Source organism: Cyprinus carpio, chromosome B4 (assembly GCF_018340385.1).
Source record: "Cyprinus carpio isolate SPL01 chromosome B4, ASM1834038v1, whole genome shotgun sequence".
Classification (NCBI taxonomy): Eukaryota; Metazoa; Chordata; class Actinopteri; order Cypriniformes; family Cyprinidae; genus Cyprinus; species Cyprinus carpio.
The window spans coordinates 13,524,464-13,547,697 of NC_056600.1; the positions used below are offsets into that span (position 1 = coordinate 13,524,464).

The 23,234-nt window shown below is 35.5% G+C and overlaps 1 protein-coding gene across 4 annotated transcripts in view; it reads right to left on the reverse strand.

The window, feature by feature from the left end:
* Window positions 1-23,234, reverse strand: part of mybpc1 (myosin binding protein C1) — a 32,428-nt gene that overhangs the window by 2,954 nt on the left and 6,240 nt on the right. Inside the window, exons 3-34 of one of the 4 annotated variants that reach the window (XM_042722070.1) lie at window positions 21,845-21,907; window positions 20,121-20,402; window positions 18,976-19,023; window positions 18,348-18,398; window positions 17,753-17,794; window positions 17,119-17,160; window positions 16,257-16,367; window positions 16,013-16,161; window positions 15,802-15,919; window positions 15,370-15,421; window positions 14,533-14,589; window positions 14,028-14,036; window positions 12,338-12,501; window positions 11,605-11,737; window positions 10,407-10,415; window positions 9,693-9,817; window positions 9,450-9,555; window positions 9,187-9,353; window positions 8,861-9,026; window positions 8,434-8,540; window positions 8,208-8,344; window positions 7,961-8,120; window positions 7,777-7,881; window positions 6,898-7,086; window positions 5,347-5,481; window positions 5,083-5,250; window positions 4,869-4,957; window positions 4,582-4,774; window positions 3,936-4,075; window positions 3,539-3,698; window positions 2,523-2,659; window positions 1,673-1,859 (exon numbers count right to left, since the gene is read on the reverse strand). In XM_042722070.1, coding sequence (XP_042578004.1) covers window positions 1,673-1,859; window positions 2,523-2,659; window positions 3,539-3,698; window positions 3,936-4,075; window positions 4,582-4,774; window positions 4,869-4,957; window positions 5,083-5,250; window positions 5,347-5,481; window positions 6,898-7,086; window positions 7,777-7,881; window positions 7,961-8,120; window positions 8,208-8,344; window positions 8,434-8,540; window positions 8,861-9,026; window positions 9,187-9,353; window positions 9,450-9,555; window positions 9,693-9,817; window positions 10,407-10,415; window positions 11,605-11,737; window positions 12,338-12,501; window positions 14,028-14,036; window positions 14,533-14,589; window positions 15,370-15,421; window positions 15,802-15,919; window positions 16,013-16,161; window positions 16,257-16,367; window positions 17,119-17,160; window positions 17,753-17,794; window positions 18,348-18,398; window positions 18,976-19,023; window positions 20,121-20,402; window positions 21,845-21,907 — 3,801 coding nt within the window. The remainder of the gene's footprint in view (window positions 1-1,672; window positions 1,860-2,522; window positions 2,660-3,538; window positions 3,699-3,935; window positions 4,076-4,581; window positions 4,775-4,868; window positions 4,958-5,082; window positions 5,251-5,346; window positions 5,482-6,897; window positions 7,087-7,776; window positions 7,882-7,960; window positions 8,121-8,207; window positions 8,345-8,433; window positions 8,541-8,860; window positions 9,027-9,186; window positions 9,354-9,449; window positions 9,556-9,692; window positions 9,818-10,406; window positions 10,416-11,604; window positions 11,738-12,337; window positions 12,502-14,027; window positions 14,037-14,532; window positions 14,590-15,369; window positions 15,422-15,801; window positions 15,920-16,012; window positions 16,162-16,256; window positions 16,368-17,118; window positions 17,161-17,752; window positions 17,795-18,347; window positions 18,399-18,975; window positions 19,024-20,120; window positions 20,403-21,844; window positions 21,908-23,234) is intronic. The other 3 variants (XM_042722072.1, XM_042722071.1, XM_042722074.1) reach the window with 3 other exon arrangements.

Here is a 23,234-nt window from a genome sequence, read left to right on the forward strand (position 1 = left end):
GGATTATTGGCAACCAAGGGATGCAGAATGAATGAAAAATAAGCTTCATATGCCCAAAACCATATGAAAGCTTACCTTGAATGAGAACAACATAGTAACTATTCCTGAGTGATGACTGGGGGAGAAAAGAAAATACGGATTAAATCCAAAGTTAACATGAGGGAGTTTATATGTGGCCTCAGGGTACATCGCTGACTTAGTCATTACAGATTTAACATGAAGGAGTTAAAGGACATACCACAGTCTACCAAGAGGGAAACACAAAAATATCAAAATATTACAAAATATTAAAAAAAGCAAGCAAACAAAACAAAAAACAAACAAACATCGTCTAATAATAGAATATTTTATCAGGTCCAGGATTTTTCACAGACCTGTTAAACAATGTCACTGTGTGTTTTGCAATCTGTTGCATTATGGGATGTGTGGTCCAGTGGCAGTGGTGAGATTAAATTGCTTTGGATTTGCTGCTGCATGCTGTTGCAAATTCTCAATTTACGCTAGTTATGCTGGAGCAACAACATACTGAAATGGTCATATTTTATTGAGAGAGGTCTTGCAGAAAGATCATGGCTGCACACACTCTACAAATGTAGCTGTAGACAAAAAAAAAATCTACATTTTTATCTATATTTATCTTAAGTTTTTATTTTTAGAATATTTTAATAAAAAAAAAATATTAAAAAGTAGAGATCAATAGCTCAAAATAGCTTCAAATGTAAATGGCATTAACATGACATTTACTATTAATGACATCTATTTTATTGGACATGATTGCTGATTGGTAGATATTTTTATAGTTTTTTTTTTTATTATTATTATTTTTATTAAATCAACCTGATATGATGTTTAACAATGTAAAGTCATCTTTAACCTTTTTATGGTAAGACTTTATTCTCATTAATGCTCAACAACTGAATAACTGTGAGTGCATTAATGCGTTAATAAAATTTTCATTAGATTGTAATTAAATACTTTGATTGAGAGCCTTAGTAATAAAAATTTTTAATATTATAAATTAATTTAAATATTTATACTGTTTAAATGCCATGCTGGCATATTTGTTTCTGTTGCAGAAAAGAAAAGAGTCATGCCATAATAAAGGCTTTGTTTGTTGTATAAACAAAAAGCTGCACAGTACCACTAAGAAGTGCAGAATATGAACAAAAAGAATAATACATAGAATAAATATAAATGAAAGGAACGGATAAAGAGCACTGAATCATTTACCACATGGCTTCCAAGTTATACTTACCCAGAAAATCCACAGAAGACACTGAGAATGCTCATATTACCAGTTTAAAAACTGATCTTGTGCATATTAATTGGTTGGTCGGCAGTGAATACAGTGTGTAGGTTGGTAAGGAGCTCTTGACAGGCTATTCCTCTTCAATAGAAATCTAGTATAATATGCTGTATTGAATCAATTAATTAGCCATACAGTACATCCTCATAAAGCAGGAATGCAAGATCGGGGCGCCCAATCCTGTTCCAGGAGATCTACCTTTCTAGAAAATTCATCTCCAACCCAGATCAAACACAGATCAAGCTGCTAATTCCTATCAGAAGCACTTTATAATTACAAAAAAGTGTGTTTGATCAGGGTTAGATCTGAACGCATGTAGGTCCACACAGGTACCCCTGTGCTAGATGACCATTTTAATGCACTTACCTTTGACCTCTAGTTTGCAGTCCACCTGAGCCTCTCCGAGGTCATTGACAGCCTTGCAGGTGTAAACACCTCCGTCAAATGGGCAGGGCTTGCGGATCTCAAGCGTACACACACCCTGGTTGCTGAACATGCGGTAACGTGGGTCGTCTATGATGGTAATCTTGTTTTTCATCCAGATGACCTTAGGCTGTGAGCAGTAACGGAGCATAGTATGAGAACACAGTAAACAACAGATAACATTACTGGTGAAGAGGAACCAAATCAACATCAATCCATCAAACACATGGAGTGAAAACTGCTACTCTTCTCACATGTGCTGGTTGCAGTAGAGTATCGAGTGACAGAAAGACAATATGATCCAGCGTGTCTGTGCTCAAAGATTATAACTAACAGGTGCTGTTAAGCCCATTGGGACACTCGCAGGTCAGGCCTCAAAGAGCTAAATACAGGTGTAAAGCCATGGGCACATGGTTGGAGCCCAGCAGAATCAAAGACTTTCTCTGAACTTGAAAGAAAGAGGGCGATATGCATCAGAACCTTGTGTCAGCCAATAGGTTTTCATGGGTTAATTGATATTCATACATATTTTTTTCAATATGTGTCACTTTTTAGTCCCTTTTATCCGCACTTCAGATCACTTAGCAAGGATTGAGTTTCTCTTGACCCTGTTTTTGTGCTTTATCAAATGACATAGTAAGTGATCAGGTGTGATCTAAATTGAAGTGTGTTTGAATAATTAAATAAACATGCAACATGGACTTACCTGTCAGAGCAGGTGTCAGAAAAAATCATGAGGCAAAAGAACACATTTGAGGTAGCTTTCTAGTGGGGTGTCCTGTCAGTCACCTACCCGAGGATTGGCGCGCACGCTGCAGTTCAGGGTGGCATTGTACCCAGCGACAGCGAAGGTGTTGATAAGCGGCTGAGTGAAAATGGGCGGCTCTGTGAAGTCGCGGTCATTATACTCTGGGATTTTCAGTTGCAAGCCTGATTGAGAGTGAGAGTGAGAGGAAGAGCGGGAGGAAGAGGAGGAGGAGGAAGAGTGAGAGGGGAAGGGAGAGTGGGACTTTGCATGATACGAGCCGAGAGCTGTATCATGGGGGAATTTCCCTTATGTGATGAGGAAGAGACAACATTTATCATCAGCATTGGCAAAGCGCAACACAAAGTCTGTTAAAGATATAATCTGCATTTGGTTATTGTCACTCCAGTAATTTGTGGCAAATAAACAAATCTTTGTGGTTGTAGCATATAGGGAAAGTATATGTAGACATATCAGGTAGAATCATCAAATTTGTGAAGCTACTACAAATTGCAGATCATATCTTTAACACTCCCTTGAGTCAAAACTCCTGCTTAAAGCACAAACCTTGATTAGCCTTGATCAGTTCATATGCTAAACTCTTCAGGAACATGTCACAATTTCAGTCAAGTATACCAGACTAGAATTAGCATTTCCCAAACAGTGTTATTTTAGGACTATTTATAAACTATTATAGTCTTATTGATGAATTATTTTGAATTATATTTCATAATTTTTTTTCAGTTTTCATTTCAATTTCAGTTTAATATTTTAATACATTTTCATCTAATATTTATATATATTATTTCTGCTTTGTTTCAATTAAATTTTATTAGTTTTTGCTTTATTTAACAATAACAACACTGGTCCTTAATTATAGTATGTTAAACAGTTCTAAATTTCTGCTGGATTCTGATGTTTGCATTTGTGCTAAAAAGCCCATATTCCAATAAAAGTGGTATTCCATTAAAAACAAAAACCAAACCAAAATCACGTACTGCAGCATTGAAAATTATTTAGACAAGCAGTTAATTTAAAAGGAGAAGAGCGGAGCAGAGCTTTACCTTCTTTCACGATCAGAGCACTGTCTTTAGTGGCAGTGGCACTTTCACTTAAGCCCACCATGTTCTCTGAGTAGATCCTGAAGAAATACTCATTACCCACCACCAGATCTGAGATTGTGATGCAGGTACGATGGTAGTGCTCTATACACGTGTACCACTCCTGTGACACACCCACACATGCTAATCAGTCTTTTTGTCCTCTTAAAACTTAAAATATAAAAAATACAAAAAAAAAAAAAAAAAAACATAAATATAAAAAACCAAAAACAAAAAGTAAAGTAAAAATCACTATTACATTACAAAAGAATTACATTATTGTAAAAAACAGCAAATTATATATGTTTGAAATCAGTGTTGAATATGAGTATCATAGAAGTACAGTGAAATTTTTTCAGACCATTGTCTTTTTATCAGCTTTCTGAATGGTGTAGCCTATTATGGGTGCATTGCCGTTGTCCTTGGGTGGGTTCCAGTCCAGTGCTACATTATTCCCCCAGACCTCTTCGATCTTTACAGCCTGTGGTGGGCCTGGAAGATCTGGGACAGACAAAAAAAAAAAACATTCATGCTTCGATGGATAGAGAACATGGTGGACTAGCTTTACATCATGTATTTCTCAGAAGCATTAGCACAATATATTGAGCATTTAGCAGTGTTGGTATTATTAACCAAAACTGAAACACTTGCATAATTGAAATTAATCTGAAACAATATTAAATAAATATTACGTAAATATCAGGTGTTTAATAAATTAGAAATGTCACCTTGACAATGAACTTAAGATAAGTTTAATTTGAAATACTAAATTTACTTCAAAAACTGAAATAAAAATAAATTTCAAATACAAAATTGCATTTAATTCTCTTTTATAAAAATAACAAAATTGCTAAAACTTAAATGAAAATCAAAATCAAAATTAATTAAAAATATAAATAATATAACAATGTTATATAAATTATACTAAAATACACTGTCAATATTATAGACGTAATAAGAGTTTCCTTTCAAAACATTTGACCAAAATAGCATTTTATTTAACTAACCAACTATCTGGATGTCCAGCACGTCCCTATATAAATCACCACCCACTACTACGCTCAGTTCGTATTTTCCAGAATGCTTGCGCTCTGCTTTGCGGATGAACATGATGCTGTCACAATCTGAGTTGCGAATATTGATGGTTTGGTCAATCGGCTGACCCTCCTTCAACCAATTGACTTTTGGCCTTGGTTTACCCTAAAAAGACAAAAAAACATTTTGAAGCTTTTCTTTTGTGACCCAGAGTGGAGGAATTCGTTCGAGGGTTTATCATCATGATCCGTTGACTCACCACAAATGGCACGACGAGGTTGACGACTTCGCCAACCTTTCGAATAAACGTCTGCTTCAAATGTCGAGGTATGCGAATCTTAGGAGGCTCTGCCAAACAAACAAGAGAGAATTACTATAATCGGCTTAAAGCATCTTTATAACCGTAAATAATTATTATTTATCTAAACTACATATGCTATTAGTTTAAATACACTGTGAAATGTGGCTCTCACCGATAACCTCTTTGACCAGTATGGAGTGTTGGGTTGTTCGTGGTGGACTGGCCCCAGCAGCATTTATGGCCTTGACACGCACCAAGAGCTTGGCCTCCACTGGCAGACCAGTTATAGTGTACCTCGTTTTTTCAATCAGCTCTTTATTAGCAAGTATCCATTCGTCAGCTGTCAAATACAGTATTGTATAAGCACAAACACACATGAACACCCACCAGTGGAGAACGCCTTATGCAAGCATACACTATATGTTTTTAGTCTTACTTCCTTCAATGCAGTATTCAACTTGGTAGCCATCAAGTCCAGCGGCACCGATGGTGTCTGGGGGTCTCCACTTCATGGTCACTGTGGTATCTGTGACATCATCCACCACCAGCATTGTCGGTTCACTGGTCACAGCTAGTAAACGTATTAAATGAAGGAAGTGATTAGTGTTGCTGAATACTTTCAATACATTTTCTAAACATTGTACATTTTACAGTATGTAAAATAACTAGTGTAAAAAATTTTAAATGCATCCTTTAGTTATATAATTTCCTATTTTTATTTTCCCTCTCGACTTTGCATATTTTGTTCTAAAATAATAGCTATAAATTTTTTTTAAATGCATCCTTAGATACATGATTTATATTATTTCTATTTCTAAATTTTTTATCTCTTTTTATTTGCCTATGTTTATTTAAGATTAATATAATAATAAGTGTACACTTATTAATGTAATAATAAGTGTATGAATGTTTTTAGCCAATATTTCTGCAGATTTTTTTTCTGAAATTACTAAAATATGTGTGAAATACATAGGTATATTTTCTCAAATTCAGCCTCAGATGCTTAATTTTTTTCCACATTTTTTCTCTTTTTACTTTTTAATTATGTAATAATTAGTGTTACTGCATGTATTCAAACAATATATTTGCATAATCTAAAACCGTAAAAATATATATTTCAAATGTGTCATATCATTAATGACTTATTAATGTACTTATTTGACATACTTATTTCTTACTCTTAGATGCATAAATTAATTTTTTCTATATATATATTTTTTTTCTCTGTTTGTTTCGAATAATATAATAATTAGTGTTACTGAATGTTTACAGCCAATATTTCCCATAATTTGTTCTGAATCCATAAAAATAAAAAAAAATCAATACATACATACATGATTTCTATTTGTTTTCTCTCAAAATCTATACGTTACACTATTGCCACTGTGACCCTAAATTATTTGAAATCAAGCTTTAGATCTTTCTGGTTGAAGGAACAATTTATCCAATTTATAATTTCTTCTTTTTCTTTATTTGTTCATTATTTACTAATATTCCACATTTTTTCCCCTGAAGCACACACAAACACCAGTGAGATACCAGTGAGATCTCTCATATCTCACTGGCATGTCATGAATTTCACAAGGGTTTCTGGTTAGTCTAGACTCTTCTATTCTTACGCAACTTTTCATGTCTAAGCTGTGACTGAAGCAGAGACTGTGTCTGATCTCATAACATTATAATCCGCAGAAGGTTTGGCAGCCATTATAAAGTCGTGCTCAGTATCTTCTAAATCTCAGGCCTGTCCTGTGGATGTCACAGACCGAATGTTTTGGATGCTGGTGTGAGCACATCAACACCTGTTGCATAAGAAAGGGAACGGAAAAGCTCTGGTGTCTCTGCAGTGTCTTTGTCTGACTTAATGGGATATGTGTAAATGATCATGCTGTGTGTTATGTTACATAATAGACACAGCGCTCATGTCATAACTGATTTGAAGAGACACAAAATCCCATTGATAATTCAGATGGGCCACTGGTGTACTCACCCAGAGGAAGGAAAGGTTTGGAGGGTTCACTGGGTTTGGAGACGCCGATAGCGTTAACCGCAAAGATTCGCACCTCGTATGGCACACCTTCAATCATCTTTTTTGGCTCGAAGGTGGTCTCTTTGCAAAGGTCGAAGTTCAGCCTCATCCATCGAGAGCTCTGTTTCTTCTTTCGCTCAATGAAATAGCCTGTGTTATATGTCAACACAAGCATGAATTAACGTAACATGAATTAACTAAAGTATGCATATTAATGTTACGCTTATAAGAGTCTCTAATTCTCAACTGCATATTTAAGGGGGTCATTTTTTATAATACATTTTATTATCCACAGAGATCTACTTACAATGCTAAAGTAAAGTTTTGAGTTCTGAAAGTTATAGTATGTCTTATTTCAGAAGATTAGGGAAAATTTGATTTATCGTGATGTGATTGATGATTCCAAATTAAAAAAATTTTTTTTAAATAAATTTCATTACATTTTGACAGCAAAGACTTTTACTGTATTACAAAAGATTTATTTTTCAAATATATGCTGTTCTTTTAAACTTACTATTTTTCAATGAATCCAGAAAAATATTCTGTGACATCAATTTTTAAGAAAGTTTCTTGAACACCGCATCATCATATTAAACTGATTCATGACTGATCATGTGACACTGTAGACTGGAGTAATGGCTGTTAAAATTTATTATCACAGTAATAAATTATATTTTAAAAAATATTAAAATAGAATGTAATAATATTTCACAATATTACTGTTTTTACCAAAAAAAAGAAAAAAAAAAGAGTCATTTGAAAAAAACTCAAAACCTAAAATTAGCAGGCTCCTAAAATATTAATATGATGCATTTTTGTATGCATAGGAAGTTGATTTACCAAGGATGGGGGAACCACCATCATAGCGTGGTGGCTCCCATGTCATAGTGCACCAATCTCCACCCACATCAGTAACCAGAGGAGCCTCAGGGGCATCTGGGATATCTAGAAAAAACAAAATATGGTACGATTGACTGTGCCATTACTCAAACAAACATTGTTTTTTCAGGGTAAAGTGTCTTACCTACAACTTTGATTTTAACACTAGCTGTGTCTTCTCCAGCTTCGTTCTGAAGGACGATCTTGTAGTTTCCGGTATCTTCTCTTTCTGCGATATCAATAGTGAGGCAGGTGTGATCTGCAAATGTCTCTGCACGAACCCGATTTCCTGAGTCAAGGATGACCTGAAACAACCCATGAGCCCAGTTTAATGCAGGTGTTTTATATATATATTTTTTTCTTCAGTCGTTGTTTTTCTTCTCTCTACTCACCCTTTCTCCCTTCATCCACACGACTCTGGGTGCTGGTTCTCCACTTATTGGGATCTCCAGCCGGAGTTTGTTTCCAGCTACAATGACCACCGTGTTGTCCTGGACATTCAGTGCCTCTAAATGCACCCTGGGAGGATCTGCGGAGTTGGCCCAAATGGCATTCTTTGAGAGAGCTAATAAGCATAAATATGATATGCATTAGAGAACTTTTGGATTGTTGCTGTACCTATGATGTGCACTTTGGCAGACAGCGTCTGTGTGTATCCCTCAGGAACAAAGGTATAGTCGCCAGCATCATGAATAGTGGAGCTCTCAATGTCAAGGCTGTGATTCCTAAAAGTTGAAAAGAAAGCACAAATGAAAAAGAAATATATGGAAGCCCATTTCCACCACAGAATAAAAAAACAAACAAACAAACAAACAAAAAAAGTTATTGTGTCTTTTTATTTCACAATTTTTCTCACAACTTTTTTTCTCACAACCGGCCGGACTTCTCATTTTACTTCTCACAACTTTTTTCCTCATAATTCTGGGTTGCGAGAAGTAAAATGAGAAGTCCGGCCGGTGAGATATACAGTGCAGATATGTGTGTGCAGTACGATGATCGGATGTGATTGGGATTAGTTTAATATTGAATGAGTAAATTGGTGTACTTGGTTCTGTGTATAATGGTGAGTCGTTCGCTAGGCTGGATCAGCTGGCCATTCTTGTACCAGCGGCCCGGGATGTTTCCAGGGTAAATCTCACAGTTCAATTTGAGAGGTTGACCCAACAACACTGTCACACTCTGTAGATCCATTAAAATCTTCAGAGGCTTCACTGAATCATCCAATGGCAGGTAACAGGAAACAAAAGAAAAATACAAAAATTATTAAACAGGAGAGAAAGGGTGAAATAAAGATACTTTTGTTTTAAATTTAAATAGCATTTGAAAGTTCCTTAAGGCAAATGTCACTCTCAAATAGCAATATTATCATACGTTCAACTTGAACTTTAGCTTCAGTGGTGCCCCCGGTGGCCATCAGGGAGTAGGTGCCAGTGTCGTCCTTTGTAGCATCGTCAATGATCAGCCAGTGTTTGGTCCCCTCACTTTTCACACGGTACCGCGAGCGCACCCCTGTGGGGACCTCCACCCCATTCTTCATCCTGCACCAGACAGTCAGCAAAGAGGTGATGTCATTTTGCTTTGCTTGTTTAACACAAAAATGACATAAAATCACCTAAGATCTCCATTGCACATACCATTTAACTTTGGCTCCTTCCTCAGACACTTCACACTCCAGTTCAATTCTCTCATTCACTGTGGTTTTTACAGGCTCCAGATGTTTCACTATGTTCACAGGCAATTCTACATAGGAGAACAAATGGAGTACATCATCAAATCTTTGGCAGGCAGTGTTCAGGAAATTTGTTATAAAACAATCAGCATTTATCAGTTCTGTCACTTTTTGAGCATGAAATGGGAGGCTGGTAGGGTGGACCCACCTTTCACAAACAGTTCAGTGGTGCACTTCTCTTCTCCTGCACTGACTGAGTAGGCAGCATCATCGTTTATCTGACAGTTGTTTATAACCATTATCCGTTGAGTGCCTTTGTGCTCAAATATATACCTGCACAATCAATTCATTAGTTACTGGAAGTTAAGAAGCTGTTTTCACTTTACTAACCCTAACATTATTATGATTCATTCATTCATTCATTCATTCATTCAATCGTCCGTCCATCCATCCATCCATCCATCCATCTTTTTTCTTTCTTTCTTTCTTTTATTTATCCTGTTGAATTCCATAATTAAAAATGTAAGTTAGGAACGAGAAAATTGGAAATAATGTATATTGTACAGAAGTTAATTCTAGTCCTTTAATTTGATTGATCTGATTGTACTTTGCTCATAAATACACAAAACTTGACCCTGCTTTGGCTTGTTTTGGAACTTTCTTCGTTGGCAGAGAAAATATAGACAAAATAACTGGCTATATTGTGTCTAAGTTGTGTGTGTGTTGATATTCAGTAAAATAACATCCTTGCTTGTGTGATTGCTGGATTACTTGTATTTTGTTATTCCATTCAACATATGCAATATATTATACTGTACATACAACATGGCACTGAAAGAATCTGAACAGACCCATACAGCAGAAATGTGCTTACTCCTTTGGTTCAGATATACAAGACAGTCCTGAGGACTGGCTGACTTACTTTCTATTACTTTATGGTGAACAGAGGAGCCAGAACAGCCGGAGCACAGGATGGAGAAGGTGGAAGTGGAGGATATGGCAGACAGGTGGAATCACCATTGCATAACAGACAGAAAGGACAGATAGACATCATGCCTAGATCAAACAGGTCTGGAAGAGCTATTAGTGTTACAGTTACTGTTTATAGAGAGAGAGAGAGAGAGCGAGAGAGAGAGAGAGAGAGAGAGAGAGAGAGAGAGCGAGAGAGAGAAGTTGGAAGAAGAAAAGGAGAGAGTCTTCCAAAAAGCAGGGAACACTGGGATAGACATCACTGAAGATAAGCAACCAGAAAACTGCACCAACCACCCAAATGGCTTTAATTTAGTTGCTCTGAACAACCATGAGAAGTGGGTTAAAATATGCTTTTCCTTAATTTTCAAATAACTTAATAAAAAATCATTGTCTTTTACAATTATTAATAAATTAAGCAACGTGAATGCTGTTATAGAAAGTATACACTTGTTTATTTACTCCTTAGCATGAAATGTTGTCTTAAAAATAAGATAAAAAGTGTGTTTTAATTTTTTGTAGCACTTTAATACACATTATTGCAAAATATTTTGTTTTTATTAAAAATACAAAAAATAACAAAAAAAAATATTTGTGTATATTTTAATAGTTTATTTTGTCTTATATTTATTATGCCAAACAGCAGAGTGCATCTAAAAATCATATCAGTAACAATACCATAAAAATTACCATAACATATTTCTCCAGAGCATTAGAGGTATATATACATTTATTGTACAAATTTCAAGCAGGTTTTGCAACTCTATTAAAGTCCTGTGAGGGTGTTGGTGCCTCTTTCCTGTACAGTTTCCTGTTGTTAATTACTCACTGTACACTACATTTAAAACTTCAAATGTAGCTCAAGAGCTTCACATTGGCCTTCAATCACATAACGTCCTTTAAACATTTCTGGAAGTTATCATATGGCACAGATTAATGTTTAAAGATCGTTGTGTGTTTGCCGTTTGAAATGCTGATGGTTCACTCGTGTGTGTAGCAAGTGTGTTTGCTGCAAACAGAGTCATTTCTGTGTCCCCTGTGACCAGTAAGCCAAATAACTCAATAAATGTACTGTATACAGAGGGTTTCACATGAGTGTGTTTCTGAATGTAGTTGTAAAAATTAGCATGTAAGAATAGGAGGTGACATACTTTGGAGTAGGGCGGATCTCTTGTCCATTCTTGTACCATTTTAACTCTACGGTTGGGTCAGCCAGGTCCACAACTAACCGGATCTTTCCACCTTTGTCCACCTGATACGCAGGTTCCAGTCTCTTGGCAAATGCTGCAGTGGAGATTTAAAGGAATAGTTCACCCAAAAATAAAAAATGACTGATCATGTACACAAATATGTAGAATACTTTTTTCTTTTTTAGACCCAGATTATGAGAAATTTAGCATTACATCACTTGATCACCAGTGGGTCCTCTGTAGTGAATGGGTGCCGTCAGAATGAGAGTCCAAACAGCTGATAAAAAAATCACAATGATCCACAAGTAAATAAAACGACTACAGTCCATCAATTGATGCCATTATGTTTCTTACAAGCACACAGCTTTTCACTTCACAAGATGTTAATTGACAGACTGGCAGCTACATGATTATTGTGATGTTGTTATCAGTTGTTTGGACTGTCATTCTGACGGCACCCATTCACTGCAGAGGATCCATTTGTGAGCAAGTGATGTAATGCTGAATTTATCCAAATCTGCTATGATAAAGAAACAAAACTCTACATCCTAGCATGGCCTGAGAGTGATTTTAAGCAAAATATTCATTGGAGATGATTAACAGTTTCAACTGAAGGATTATAAATTTTAAATGTGAACTGGATACTGCACATTTATCAAGCAAAATAAACATCTAACAGAGTTTAAATCAGCACCTTCACTCTTTTTCTCTTCCTTTTTGGTTTTCTTCAGTCTTCTCAGCAGGCCTCTGAGATCGGTGATGCCATACATAAAAGCAATCTTCTCATATTCATCAGGTCGGGCATTTTTCAAAATCTCCCACACATCCACCTCAGGAACTTCCTCTTGCTTGTGCTCCCTGACATCACAGAGCAGTAAGACAGTAAGAGGTCAGAGGTCATGGCTAGGGCTCTTCAACATGTGTTGAGGAACCAGATTGCTATGTAGAAATGTTCATATTTAATATGAGAAGAGAATGATGAATGTTCCACTATTTTCTTACTTTTTTCTAGTTCCTCAAGACATGTCACACAAAGAGATGGGCTGGATAACCTGCCTCTGTCATGGTAACCTGTTACAGGGAGCGATGCCTCACTAGTTTTTAGCTACACAGGGGTTGACATGACCAAGGAAGGGATGGTTCTGTGTTTATGACTGGGGACAAGATTTTAGTGAGGAGCTGCAGTACTACTTTTCAATTTCACTATGATTGGAAAGGATAAGGTCAGTAAAAAAGGGAGGGAAACTGTGTTATCATGTGGTTAACACATGATCGTGCTCATGATGGATCAACAGATGAAAATCATTTACAAGAGAAGTGTGACATTTGTTTGAGTGCATTATAATGTCATTTAGAATAGGAAGATTTATAATTAGGGCTGTCAATGTATGTGAATTTAGTACAGGTCTCAAAAATGTGTTTTAAAGTTTTAAGTGTTTAACTAACTTAATGTGGCACAAAGATGAACAAAGTAAATAGACCAACAATAAAAACAAGTGGAGAGTACAGAATTATTTAAGTATTACATAAGTATTTTGTTTTATTTTTGGTGTGCTTAATTTATATATACATAAATAAACCAACATTGAAAACAATGCACAAAAAATATAATTATTGATAGATAGATAGATAGATAGATAGATAGATAGATAGATAGATAGATAGATAGATAGACAGCCTTAATTACTATTCTTCATTCATTAATAGTATTCTATTGACTCTATCCTGTAGCTTAAACTGTACCCATCTCTTTGCAGGAGTCCTATCTAAACACATCTTGCAATGTAGTTGTTTTCTTTTATATTAGGGTTAGAAGTCAATGTTTATTATTAGGAGTGAATGTTGTTATACATGATCCCAGTCGTTAATGATCAGGGTGTGAGATGGTTAAATTAGTCTTCATCAGTTTTTGTCATTCAGCCCTCTTCTTACACAGACATTTCTCTGAATGTCTGGAGGTAACATTATTATTTTCATGTTTTAATGTGCGTTTCAAATCTGTAGTTGTTCAGGCAAGTATTAAGAACACTGAAAGTTTGCAGTTGCAGTTGTGTGCCTTGTTTCTTGAGTATAAATCAAAATTCCATCAACAAAAGTAGTGATAACACTATTTCACAGCTTCATGTAGAAGTGCTCCATCAACAACTCATAAATGAGTGGAAAACATTCCCTTTCCATCAGGTTCTGACCTTTAAAGGGTTGTTTCCATCATTTCAGAGCGTTGCGGAACCTTTTATGAATGCTGTCTTTAAATAAAGTGTTACCAGACTACAGTAGGCCAACACTCTTGCTACAGTTCCTGTTCAGGTCATGCTTGGGAAGCTAAAGGATTATATTACTTACCAGTGATAACCTCTAATCGATTAATTACCTACGATACTAACCTGCCTTGTCTGAAAGCGTAGGGAAGAAGAAAAGAGACAAGCCAAGATTTCTTTTTTTCCATTATGCAGGTGTTTAACTTCTGATATTAGCTAACAACAAAGCAAAACCTCATGAAAAAAGAAGCTTCTAGAGGCAAAACCCAAAAAATAAGATTGTGTATATGAAGATATTGTGTGTGAATCCAGCTTTTCATTTATGTTGGCAACACAATACACTTGTTTGCATTTATGCAGTCTTGTTTATATGCCATAGTGTGTATTATTATTAATAATAATGGCACACAAATATTGTTTTACACATTTTAAGGGAAGAGTAGTTGCCTTGTTGCAATAAATAACATGAAGAAAGCATTTATTTTAAGAGTGTAAAAAGATACTGTTGGATTTTAACAACAGTGTAAAATCGAGTATGAAGAAAAAGACACCCCTGTCAGGGCTTAAGATAAAAAAGGACAAAAAATAAGAAAGAATTGGTCTCATTGGGGGACCAGACTGGAGTTCTCACCTATGTTTGAGAAGCCCACTAAAGTCAAGCTCGCCTGCATCGTCTTGGCCTTCGCTGCTGGTTCACAAGAGATTAATGGAAATTGAATCAGAAAAGTCACAAACATCAGAAACAAACAATGCTAAAAGAACAACGCAAAAGCCTGCAATCTCTGCATCCGAACGAATGTAGGATTGAGGTGTACACAAGAGCTTTTCGCTTCGCGACCGAATGCAATAGCACTGGCGTTGGGCGAACTGATTTGTGCACAAGCTCCTAGTGGCCTCATGACTGATTCTCCCAATGGTACTTTGGGAGAACAGTATGAGCTTGGATAGTTTGCGTTGCTTTCTGACACATTGTTGGGGTGGAAGTTCCCAGTGCAAGCATTGGCCTTCGAACAGTTCAACACATTGGTTTGGTCGACGGATGGATTTGGTGGTAAATATTTTTGACAAAATGGTTAACTGAGAACTTTCTGGTAACCCAGTCCTTCAGCAAACCATGTTTATGTACATCGGTTTGTTAAGGATAACTGGAACAGAAGTCCTGGTTTAATTGAGTAAACATTCACAGAGAAGATCTTCTGGCATTTTAATGCAACATTTCTCCTGGAAAGTAATATTTTAAGATTTTCAAGTATGATTTACTTTTAATTCTGCATGATGTTGTAACATAATTTCTATAAAAGAAAATAAAATGATTGATAATACCTAGAATTTAGAAATGATCTCATAGCATGCAGTAACATTATCATTTATTAATATTGTTGATTTTATCACTAAAATATATTTTTTGAACATTGCTATACATTTCTCTTAATAAAAATAATTTCCAGGGAGGATGTTCCCCCTTTACCTTCTTTTGAAAGCTGAGCGGATGTCAATGTTTTGAGAACCATCTGAGACTTCTGGGGGAAAAAAATTGCAGACATTGAAATAGAAAAAAATGAAACACAGCAAAGAGATGAAAATGTACACTACCATTCAGTACTTTTTTTTTTATGTTTTTGTCTCTTATGCTCACCAAGACTGTATGTATCTGATTATAAAATAGAGTGAAAACCAGTAATGTTGTGAAATATTATAATAAATTGCTGTTTTCTATTTGAATATATTTTTATTCCTGTGATGCAAAACAGATTTTCAGCAGTCGTTACTTGTATTAAGTCTTAAGAATTAAGTCTTCACTGTCACTTTTGATCAATTTCATTTAAAATCATACTTTGTTTTGAACGGTAGTATTGGTGTTTTTGATTATGTGTCTGTCGTGTTGATTCAGAAAACAAACCTTTGACCTCCAGGTCAAAAGAGCAGCTATCAAACTTGTCTTTGTAGGTGACCTCACATCTGTAATTCCCTGCATAGTTCTCCTTCGCCTTTATAATGTGCATCTCAAAGGTGTGAATCTACAGCAGAGGGAAATCAATGCCAAATATTACTAGAAGAATAGGAAAGTTATGCAAATGCTTCTTCACAATACATTCTTTGAGTGGGATCACCTTAGTGAAGCGATCGAAAGATTCTTTAAGCTGCAGATGCTTCCCAGTCTTGCTAGCCAGATCCATCCACTTGCCCTTGAACCACTTAATGGTTGGTTTACGAAGCAAGTCTTTGGCCTCCACCTTAGCAGTGAAGGTGATGTCTCCACCTTTCAAACAATATAATAGATGGTTTTGTTGAATAAATGCTGCGAGAGCTAAAAGATGTGCATAAGAGCCTGAGATAAAAGCTGCAAATACTGACCTACATTGATGGAACCACTCTGAGGCTTTTCAATCAACAGAATCGAGAGCGGCGGAGTATCAATCTGTTTGTCGATCTCCTCGGGAGGCTGGCCATCCCCCAGAGACCACACTGACCAATTAGGAGAAATAACACACTTACTGCACTCGTACATTTTTGGTTACTTTAAAATAACTTTCATTTTTATTAGCATATTATAATACTTAATAGGTAATTACAGTAGTTAGTGCACATTTAACTATTAATATCTCTATATTTCTATATAAATATATTCATATGCATCAAATTTCTTAATGAAAGTTATTATAAAATATTTGAAATCCATATATCTTCCAATCATCCAGTTGCCTTAACTGACACGCACGCACACAAGTACTCAACAAACACACAGTGATCACACATTGCTGCCACAAAGCAACATGGAAAGCATAAAAAGACACTGAACAATGACCTTTAAGAGGGAAAAGAGAGAATCGGTTAACATATGTAAATATACATTGTGTAGCAAAATCATTTCGGAAAATATTCAGATTGCTCAATGAGATTTCACAGATGTTTTTAGTCAATGATCAATGAAGAGATTAAATCGTTACCAAATAATATTATGACCCGTGCCATTCATTTTCCCATGGAGCGTGAAAAGTCAGATGATCTCCAAAACCCCTCAAGTTTCTTTCAAGATGGGGTTTGGGATTATGACACCGCTCTGGCCAAATGTACCCATGTGCCGGGATCATTTGGCTGCTCATTGTAGGAAAATTAGGCACTAGAAAGCATCTTCTCACTAAACATATTCCTATTGCAGCCTGTGTTTCTGGGTTCTAGGTATCAGTTAATGCATCTACGGTAGTTATAGAATTACCTGAGTCTTTTCTCCCCCTGGTTGACTCAGGGTCGCTATCATCTAAACAGAGACAGAGAGAAATTTACAGCATATTATAAGAAATATTACTGTAAAGTCCATTGCGGCCAACACACTGTAACACACAATGGCACACAATTCCACATATAAAACATGAACAGAAAGCAGGAAAGGATTGTTAAAGGCAATCTATTTTGGGAAATATGACGCAGTGGTTGCGTCGTTCCATACATGTTCAATTGTCTTTTCAGGAAACATTGTGCTTAGAATATTTGTATATTTACATATAGTACATCTATTAGCCTAATTTTAATTACTTTAAATATGAAGGCTGTCTTTCTTTCTAAAATATGAGAAATGAAATAAAAAACAAACAAACAACTAAATTAATTCTCAATCAATATGTCATAAAAGTCATAAAATATATTTTATTGTGAAATAAAAGATGGAATTATTAGGAATTTATGTGTTGGAGACTGGAAGTAAATGTAAATTCATAAATAAAGGCTCTACTGTAAATAACTGTATTAATCTTCAACCTGTTTGCTCAAATTAATATTCACATATAATCTAAAAATAAACATATCTCTGGGTAGAAAGTAATAGGGGGCATTTATTAGTGAAAGACTCTTACTAGGAAGGTCAATAGAAAGTTTCTTTGGAGTGCTGCCATCCTCTGTGAAAGAAAACAACATATTATTTATTATGAGTATCTGTTTTAGCCAAGTGAAGGGCTGTTTACTGACCTAAAACAAGTGAATTATGAAAAGTTCAATTTAATAAATAGCTGCATATTTTGACAGAGCTTTTTTAAGTAATTAATGAATTTTCTTCCTTTATGAATTCCCTTTTTTCCTTAATTTTGCAAGTTTTTTTAACTTTAAATTTATAATACAAAACATGTATTATATGCAAAAACATTAATTATGCATTTCTGTACAAGCATTATGTGTATAACTACTGTATACACTGTATCCCTCCCTTTATATAGATATGATCATATATTATATAAAGGGTCTAAATGCTTGTAGGAATCAGGCAAAAATCACAAACATGAAGTGCATGTGTTTTTGCACATACTCCAATCTTCAACTTTCATCAATATCTTTAAAAACAAAAACATAATCAAAAAAGTTTAAACACTTAAATAGTGATTTTTTTGATAGCAACAACATTAGTAAAAAAGTGTAAACAGTGATTGATGAGGATGGGTCATCATGGTTACCAACCTGCTGGAGGTGGAGGTGATGGAGTGCTGGCGGTGACATCATCATCTTTATCTGAAATAAAGGTGTGATTGACACATACACCAACCTATCACTGAACTCCATTTCCAGCCGTAGACCAAACACAGCATGCATACATGAACTTTCAATTCAACATGAACCCACTTACAAGTAAAAGATGGAATGCTGGGAGTGTTTGCCGGTGTCTTGGAAAAGCATGACAGGAATGGTATGTGACTTTGTTGTGGCTGTGTATACGTGTGAGGCTAAGGGTGTGTTTTGCAAGACAGAAGCGATATGTATACAACCACAAGCTTATCTGATGGCCCGCCGGGCCATGAAGCAACACACATGTGGATGGAAGGAAGTTTGAGGTTATATTTTGGCTTGCCAGTGAAACCCATGAGCATTGTGCAATACACAGAGAAAAGCTATGCTTTAATTATTGCAGAAGATTCGTTGTTTTGCTACAGGAACAGATTCAGCAATGAGGCCTGAATATCTGAATGCCACATTATTAAAGCTTCCGAGAAAACACAGTGAGTATAAATGCTCAAAGCACATACACACATCTCCATACAAAACACACACTGACTGACATTCTTCTCTGTCCTCCGTTGTCATACAATACCTTTTATAGGAGTAGCTTTTGTATCAGCAGACTTCTTCACTGAAGGTGCTGATCAGTATAAATTCAAATGTTAGTGGACACAAATACAAACAGTCTACGTATAAACTAGATTACAACATCTTAGTGGACTTTTCTTACTCTTTTGGATTTACTGTACATCACACACATGCATGCTAGATATCTTACAGGCACTGTCAGTACAGAGCTTTAAAGACCACAGAAGTGGAATTAAATGTAACATTTGCATTATAAACGAGAATTTCCTTTGAAGGACTTTCGTGCAGGTTAAAGTGAAAAAAACCTTTGAGTCTTTGGATGGTGGTGAGAGATCTGGTAGAAACACCAGGGTCAAAACATGTGGTGCTGATAAAACATTAAAGATCTGTAGATCAGATCAGGGATATTAGATGGTTAGACAAGTTGAACATCCCTGATGGGTTCAACAAAACTAAATATGATGGAGAATACTGGTTATTAATGCTTCTGTTGATATCAGTGATTATTAAAGTTTCAGCTCCACATGTACTTGACCCAAACCATATGCAACTTGCAGTGTTGGGGAAAAAGTACAGTAACTAAGCAACACAGCATATATATTTAGCAATCTAACAGTACTTCAGTTGTTTTTTTCCAGCTAGAATTTATGTAGTGTAATGAGAGAAGAAAAGTAAAAAATACTGTTGTATTGATCCTGTTGTTTCTGAGTGATTTCTTTTGTACTGTAAATATGTTTTACACAAGAATGAAGATTTAAAAAAGCTAATATGGAAAAAAAAGTGCAATATATCATATTACATTCATCACATAAAGTAAAATGACCAGATGAATACCACTCAGCACAATAACCTCCCTGTTTTTAGATGACAAATATTGGCTGAATGCAAACTGTGCATTTCTACAATATTTGTGTTTGTGTGTGTGTGTGTGTGTGTGTGTGTGTGTGTGTGTGTGTGTGTGTGTGTGTGTGTGTGTGTGTTTGTGTGTTTGTGTGTGTGTGTGTGTGTGTGTGTGTGCCAATAGTGAGCAGTAAGTCCACTGTAAAAAAATAAAAAAAACAATGCTGCTTTCATGTTTTAAACTAGTTTCAAAGTCGCTTCCCAACACTGACAAGTTGTTATTAAGGTTTTACTCTTTGCAATACTCACCGGGAACTTTTGAGGTGCCAGGCTCCTCTTCTTTTACCTCAGTCACCTTGACATGCTTCTTAGCCTGTGTTGGCTCAGGTTCATTGTGCCCGTTCTGTACAGGCTCTGTCACTAATGGCTGTGGGTCTGTGACCTCACCCTGTACTAGTTCAGGCTCTAGTTCAGTCACCACAATTACTACAGGCTGTGGCTGAGGGGTCTCAGCAGCAGGCATGGACACAGCTGCCCCTGGTTCTGTGACAGTCACTATGGCCTCTGTGTCTTTGGTTGCCACTTTAGCCTCTGTACAGCAAACACAGCCAGGCTAGAGCAGCAAGACTTCAGGAAGCCACCTTCATCACAAATGCTTACACATGCAAACACTCACATACATGTAGATGTAAAGTGACTAAACTAGTCAAATACGTGCATTACATATATTTACATGTGTGGTTTGATATAAATATTTATTTCTATTTAATGCCATTTTTCAAGTCAATTTGAATATGGTTAAGTGAGCAAAAACAGATCTAGTCACTGTACATCTATGAAACTGTAAATCCAAAAGAAGCAAAGTACAACAGGCTCTGCAAGCATCTACTTGTGGAGTATTAAAAATAATTAAAAATTATATTTATTATTCTCATGTACAAAATGTGTAGAGATGTTTGAAGTATATTTTTATATCTAAAATAAAATAATATTTAAATATTAATATATATTTATTAATAAGCATATTTGTACTCAATTACTAGTAAATAATGAGAATTAATTATTCTCTGCATAAATTACATATGGTTTACATATAGTGTATATTTATTTAAATTTGTATGTTAATAATAAAAATGATAACATAATCAATATTAGTATGAAAATATTGATATAATAAATTAATATTACACATTTAAGTTTTTCTGAATATAAATGTTTGTAAACAACAACTGTAGTCAATTATGAGAATGAATTATCCTGCACAAAATGTGTATATTTATTTATTAATAGTTTATTATAATTTATAGTTTATTATACTTTATTTAAATACTTTATACATATTTTAAAATCCATACAGTACGTTTATACAGAAAAACTATACAGTCAATAATTAAAAAAAAAAAATCTCTTACACAAAAGTTTATAAATGCACTAAGTTTAGTATATATTTATTTAAAATATGCTTTATATTAAATATATACTTTAAAATAAAATTAAAAATATAGTTTTAAAATATTCTACATTAAAATGTTTAAATATCCATATATTTGTACATAACAACCACAGTCGTTGTGAATTTGATTTTATAAGCACAGTAAATGGTTAATGCCTGCACAGTTGTCTTTCTGTGGGTGTCCTTTGCTTCTTTTCATATACTATACCTTCACATAAAACTTCTCCATATACTGATGTGCATTTGCACAACAAAATCCTGCCATCCATAAACCAGAATAGGTATTAGTACTGACGCAGGTGTGGGTTAAGGTGTGGGTCATTCATTTGTGTATGTCAGTCTGAACCCTTTTAAGCCCATAAAAAAGGCTTGTGCTTGTGTGTGTGTGTATACTGTAGTTTGTACACTTGTAGTTCATGTGCTGATTTACCTGAACTGTTGTGATCACAAAGTGATATTTTGGTGGAAATCACAGTGGAACAAACACAAACACTCTCACACACGTGAGGTAAGAGTGCTGTGGGTGAAACTGGGAAGCGAAAGAAACCCAGGGAGGGGAAACACATGGTTGAACACCTACCTTTCGGGGTCATCACAACCGAATTCTCAGATGGGCCATCACCAGAGTCTGGGGCAACATTCTCTGAGTATGTGACAGACATAGCGGAGGAATGCAAGTGCCTCTTTCAAAGCATGAAGCGTCAGCAACACATACAGACGCACATAGGCTATATGCTGAAGGACAGGAGACGATACAATATACTCACTCACAGACACTTATGTACATGTTTATACAGATATATAATATAAATCTTATCACACACACACACACACACACACACACACGGTGGGCCTCGTTCATAAAACACAAGCAAAAGAAACTTCTGCTTGTCTTTCATAAAAGATGTCCACTGTCAGGACAGAAGAAAATGGAGAACTCCCCACAACATTGAAAGAAAATGAAATGATCTCTGAAGCGTGAAATGGACATCATTCAACATTTTTTGTAAATTTTGTATATAGGGTTTCTTTCTATCACTGGCTGTAAATAGAACTAGCACAATATACCGACTATGTCCAAACGCTATCCATGTGATAGGAAACCATATTTGTACAAGCCAGAAGCTCTACAAATAATGGCTCCGAAGCCAAAAATCATTCTAGAACCTCAAATGAGAAGTGTATATTACCAGTGCACTGGTAACAAGTGCCTTAGCATAAATGTCATCTGAATCAACAACCCGTGATTAGCTGGACAGAATACAGGGATACAGACCATCTGGCTGATATATGAAATAACAGTGATACTCATCTGGTGAGTAGCCTACTTCACATTTGTGCTCAACATGTTTGCACACTGGTGCTGTGCACTTATTAGCTTTACTGAATGTTTATACTGTAATTTGTGGTTTAAAGCAGAAATTGTGTCATACAAAACATGTCAGCTTCAGTAGACACACTTATACACTCACAGAACTCAATCAACCTTATGTGTGTCAGGTCAGTTTATTAGGTCTTTCTCGTTGCAAATTAAGAAGTTATTTTTTGTATTATGACCTGCTTTAATTTTACTGTTGCCCATGGCAACACATCGGTTTACTACATCGAAGAACAGAAAACTACTTGGTTTGACTGTATCTGTTTAAACTGGGCTTCATACATCACTACTTTATTTAAAGTTTTGGAATGATGATGATCAGCGTTAACCATGGCAACATTAGCTTCTTTTTTCATTCCGTTCGAAGTCGTTTCAAAACGAAGCTAGAACACCTAATTGCCGCCATGTTATGACTCAAACCCCTTAAAACTAGAAAAATGCCATTGGATTACTCTTTATATTAATATGTTGGATATGAAATAAATGGATAGAAGCAACTCAGGTGCCCCTATTTAAAGCAAAACATTCATGTGGCCTAGATGAGAGTGAAAATTGGGACATTTAGCCTATAAATATACATATAGAATGGATT